Source organism: Salvia hispanica, chromosome 5, assembly GCF_029641045.1.
Source record: "Salvia hispanica isolate PSC_SH4W2 chromosome 5, Shi_PSC_v1, whole genome shotgun sequence".
In the NCBI taxonomy this organism is placed as follows: Eukaryota; Viridiplantae; Streptophyta; class Magnoliopsida; order Lamiales; family Lamiaceae; genus Salvia; species Salvia hispanica.
The window spans coordinates 9,341,746-9,347,270 of NC_142696.1; the positions used below are offsets into that span (position 1 = coordinate 9,341,746).

General features: G+C 33.9%; 1 protein-coding gene across 1 annotated transcript; it reads left to right on the plus strand.

Moving 5' to 3' along the window:
• Positions 1–2,036: 2,036 nt before the first annotated feature.
• Positions 2,037–5,124, plus strand: LOC125189891 (protein FAR1-RELATED SEQUENCE 5-like). The gene is made up of 6 exons (XM_089059055.1): positions 2,037–2,094; positions 2,780–2,858; positions 2,961–3,144; positions 3,229–3,542; positions 3,659–4,099; positions 4,188–5,124. Exons 1-6 carry the CDS (start codon positions 2,037–2,039, stop codon positions 5,122–5,124), a joined length of 2,013 nt encoding a protein of 670 aa, XP_088915181.1.
• Positions 5,125–5,525: the final 401 nt, after the last annotated feature.

The following is a 5,525-nucleotide window of genomic DNA, read 5'->3' on the forward strand; positions in this document are numbered from 1 at the left end:
TAAACACAAAAATGCAATCTAGTTGTACATGCATTTTCGCAGATTGCATTTTTGTTGTATGTAAATTGCATTTTATAGTGTTGAGTTTTGCATTTTCACATAAATTGCATTTTTTATTGTTAAGTTTTGCATTTTCACATATAAAAATGCAATCCGTCTATATATAACATGCAATTTAAACAGTCAATATCTAAAATGCAAAACTTAACAATAAAAAATGCAATCTGCGTATAACAAAAATGCAATCTGCCGAAATTCATTTATAGCTTCTACAAATGCGTATTGCATTTTTTTGTGTACAATATTGCATTTTTCGTGCCATGTGGCAGCACGTGGTTGGATGTACGTTGTAACTTTAAAATTAGTTGTTATACTAGTACACCCCTATATATATATATATATATATATATGTATATATATTCTTATTAACCACAAATCCACCCTTAAAGACCGAACTAGAGACCAAATTAGGGCCACTCGTTTTTCTTAATCTTATGGTTATGATTAATTTACAATTAATTTAATATTTTATTAAATAAAAACGTTTGTTTTTTCTTTAGATTTTTTTAATTTTTTTTTTAATTTTTTTTAATTTTTTTATTTTTTTTTAATTTTTATTTTATTCGATAAAAACTTGCTGGAGTAAATAATGAACTATATTCACTACATAATGAACTAAATGAATGTATGTTATGAACTTATTACTTCATTCAGTCGTGCTATTACTTCATTCCGTTAGTTTATTACTTCATTTATTCATGATATTACTTCATTCTATTAGTTTATTACTTCATTCCATTAGTTTATTACTTCATAATGTGTTATGATATAATTTTCTTTCAGTTGGGTTTAGGGTTATTACTTCATTCCGTTAGTTTATTACTTCATTCAGTCATGTTATTACTTCATTCCGTTAGTTTATTACTTCATTCAGTCATGTTATTGTTATGAGCTTATTACTTCATTCAGTCGTGCTAATACTTCATTCTGTTAGTTTATAACTTCATTTATTCATGCTATTACTTCATTCTGTTAGTTTATTACTTCATTCAGTCATGTTATTACTTCATTCCATTAGTTTATTACTTCATAATGTGTTATGACATAATTATCTTTCAGTTGGGTTTAGGGTTATTACTTCATTCCGTTAGTTTATCACTTCATTCAGTTATGTTATTACTTCATTCTATTAGTTTAGTACTTCATTCCATTAATTTATTACTTTATTCAGTCATGCTATTACTTCGTTCCATTAGTTTATTACTTCATTCAGTTATGTTATTACTTCATTTCATTAGTCTGCTACTTCATTTTATTAGTTTATTACTTCATAATTTGTTATGACATAATTATCTTTCAGTTGAAGTAAATTCAGTATATAATGAATGCGAATAATTACTTCATAACATACATTCATTTAGTTCATTATGTAGTGAATATAGTTCATTATTTACTCCAACAAGTTTATATCGAATAAAAAAAAAATTTAAAAAAAATTTCTAAAAAAAAAATTTAAATTTTTATTTTTTTAAAAAATAAAAATAAAATAAAAACGTTTTTATTTAATAAAATATTAAATTAATTCTAAATTAATCATAACCATAAGATATAGAAAAATGAGTGGCCCAAATTTAGTCTCTAGTTCGGTCTTTAAGAAGGGTTCGACATTGATCAAAACTATATATATATAGAGGTGTATTCATATACTTTTTCTATATTTTATGCTTTTTCCTTTTTAATCTCCACCATTCATTCTTAATATCTAATGGCCGAAATTAGGGCCTGATCAAGTAATTTTTATTAATTAAAAAAATGGAAAAGGGCTTTTAAGGTAATGACAAAATCGTTGGTTATGGAAATTCCATGATTTTCTCCCTCACAAAATCTTGCAGCGGTTTTTTCATCGTCTCCCAGAATTGTTTCTTCTCTTTCATCGTTCTTTCATCTTTCTTCTCTTTCATCTTTCTTCGTTTTTCGTTCGTGAAAATTCCGGTTTTAAATTCCGGTTTTAACAAAGCGTGCATTCGTGCGAAACAATGGAAGAAGGTGGTTCTTCAACAATGGACGAAACTTATGATTCAAACATGGACGAAGGTAAATTTTTTCGGAAAGTCATAGTTTATTGTATCCACGTTTCATTAATTCCCAAATCACTCAACCCTCTTCGTTTTTCTGTTAATTAAAACTAGTTCCATAACTGACGTTAACAAGGAGCATGAGTTTGCTTAAGGGGTTGGCTAAGGTTTATAATTGAGTTTGCATGGGCTAGGGTTTAGAAACGCGGCGGCTGGGATGTTGTATTCTTTGTTAATCTTAATGTTCATTCATTAATAGATAATGTACAGTTATGAATAAATGATCCAAGTTTTATTTGGTCTTGGTTATGGTTTAGACACGTTAATTAATCTAGGGTGTTGTGTTATTAGATACAAATAATGTAGATTTAGTACTGTATAATGTAAATTATTAGATAGATAATGCACGTTTTATTTTGTATTGGTTATGGTGTAGACACGTTAATTAAACTAGAGTGTTGTGTTATTAGATACATATAATGTAGATTTAGTACTGTATAAGGTAAATTATTAGATAGATAATGCATGTTTTATCTTGTCTTGGTTATGGTTTAGACACGTTAATTAAACTAGGGTGTTGTGTTATTAGATACAAATAATGTAGATTTAGTTCTGTATAATGTAAATTATTAGATAGATAATGCACGTTTTATTGTTCATAATGTTTATGTTAGTTGAGATTTTATTTTTGTGATTGTGTGCAGTGGTTGTTGTACCTGAGTGCTCGAAAGATTTGAAGCCTGTGGTTGGGCAGAAGTTCAAATCACTGGATTTTTGTTTCGCGTTCTAAGATGTGTATGCCCGTGCTGTTGGTTTTGATACTCGCAAATCACAAATGAGGAAAACTGATGGTATAATTACTTGGTATAACGTGGTTTGCAACAGAGAAGGCAGCAAGAAGTCGAGCGAGGATGACCAAGCAAATGCACGGTCTGGTTTTTCGATAAAACGTCGACGTTTATCAAAGCGTTGTGGTTGTAAAGCCAGTATATCATTCAAGTTCTTCTCCGAGGGAGGAGTTTCAGGTTATACTGTCGAGGAGTTTAACGAAGTTCATAACCATTATATGGTTGGGACAGAGCATCAGTAGTTTATGTCAATCAATCGAAAGTTGGACGACGTACATCATCAATTTATCCTTGATTGTTCAAAGGCTAACATAGGCCCCACACTCATGTTTAATGTGCTGAAGGAAATTCTCGGTGGTTTTCAGCTCGTTGGCTGCAATGTTGGGGATATAAGGAATGCTTCACGAGACATCAAAGCATACGCTCATGGTTTTGACGTACAAATGGTTTTGGATGATATGGCTAGGAAGAAGGAGATGTCCGAAGCATTCACATATGAGTACGAGGTTAATGCTAGCAACCAGCTTGTTGCTCTGTTCTGGTGTGATGGTTTGATGAAGAGGAATTACCACATGTTCGGTGATATTGTCGCTTTTGACACCACCTACAACACCAATAGGTATACCTGTCGTGCATTATAACATTTTAATATGTACATTATTGTATGCATTACTATATACTTTTCATGCATTATACATGTCCTTTGCTTGAATTATGTTGGCTTATGTTACGCAGGTATTGTATGATCTTCGCGCCGTTCACGGGAAAGGACAATCATGGACGACTAGTAACTTTCGCTGCTGGTTTGGTAAGCAACGAGAAGACAGACGCTTTTGCATGGCTGTTTAGACATTTTTTCCAATGTATGGGGGTTGCTCCGAAGATGATTGTTACAGATCAAGATTTGGGGATGAGATCGGCTATTGATGAGATTCTTGTCGGGACTCGCCACAGATGGTGTATGTGGCATATCATGCATAAGTTGGCCAACACATTTCCTGGTCGGTTATTGAGGGACGAAGATTTCAAGAAAGAGTTCAATGCATGTGTATGGTCGGACCTGCTTGAACCCGACGAGTTCGAAGAAGAGTGGAATGGAGTAGTTGAGCGTTATGGCCTAGAAGAACACAGTTGGTTCAAGACGTTGTACGAGTATAGGCAGTTATGGATACCTGTGTACTTCAGAGATTTCCCAATGGGCTCGATGATTAGGACCACCTCGATATCTGAGTTAGAGAACAACTTCTATAAAAACTTTCTGAAGCCACGCAACAACATTGCGGAATTTTGTGGAATTCTACTTGAATTTCAACCAAGCTGTGGATTTTCAGCGGAATAGTAGAACAAAGCTGGACTACCAAGACGCTTCTGCCCTGCCTATATTGGCCACTAATCTGCCTTTCGAGAAACATGCTTCTACTCTGTACACAGATAGTATGTTCAAGAAAATACAAGAGGAGATTGTTGAGGGAAATGACAGATGCCGCGTTTTGGGGTTCTCATCTACAGACAGTGTTGACACCTACAAACTTGGAGACAGCCTTCGCCATTCCTACTTTGTGAGACACGATAGGACTGACGACTCATATTCTTGTGATTGCAAACTATTCAGTAGGAAGGGTTATCTGTGCAGCCATGACTTCTCTTTGTTCCGGAACAGTGAAGTAAAAAAGATTCCGGATAACTACTGTGCAAGTAGATGGATGAAGACTCCGCTAACTAAGGCTGTCCATGGACATGTTGATGAGACTTTACCTACACAATCCGTTGTTGATGAAAGGCAAAACGTTTCAAAGCAAGGAATCTCACTGTTCTATGGTTTTCTTCGTCGATTTGAGACGGACATTGACGTGCTTCGTGCATTCGTAGGTGGACCGGAGGAACTTGGTAATTCACTTCAACTTGGAACTCCTTTAACATTCGCTTCTGAGAAGAGGCGAATGATTGAACAGTTTTATGGAATGGAAAGGCCGGAAGTCGTCGAGGTCCACCCTCCGGATGTGGTAAAGACAAAGGGGCTCGCGAGCAGCTCCGCTAGTCATCTGATTTCCAAGAGAGAAAAGGCTATCAAGGATGCTACTAGGCCCCTTAGACGGTGTAAGGCGTGCGATGAGTTGTGCCATCATGACTCTAGAAATTGTCCAATGCTTAAAGAGCTTGAAACGGAGAATGAGCTGCGTAAGGGAAAGAGAAAATGTTGATTTATTTTCATTATAACAACATTATTTTTCTTTGTTTTGCGTTTTATGCTCAGAGTTTTAAGTCTATTTCTTCCGACTTTGAACAAGGTTTTTTAAATGTTTGCTCATTATAAAAGGTTTTTTGTGCATTATTGTTATGTATCTTTTACATTATTTGAATTTAGTACTTGCTACTTTTTCAGAATTATTACAGTAGCCTGGCGTTTTGGAGAAATAGTATTTTCAATACTGTGAATAGCCGTGCATTATATGCATATTTTCATACATTATGAAGTTATATTTACTACATTTTTGTGTTATATGCACCGGTATGTCACTTCATTACTATCCCGTAAAAGTGCATTATGAATCAATTTATTTACATTATTTGTTAACTTAAATGCATCGAGTATGGAGTTTGC

Coding starts and splice junctions, on each gene's coding strand:
- LOC125189891 (XM_089059055.1), top strand. CDS start 2,037: ATGGAAGAAGGTGGTTCTTCAACAATGGACGAAACTTATGATTCAAAC. Junction 2,859..2,960: donor TCACTGGATTTTTGTTTCGC/GTTCTAAGATGT, acceptor GGTTTGCAACAG/AGAAGGCAGCAAGAAGTCGA. Junction 3,145..3,228: donor AAGTTCATAACCATTATATG/GTTGGGACAGAG, acceptor GATTGTTCAAAG/GCTAACATAGGCCCCACACT.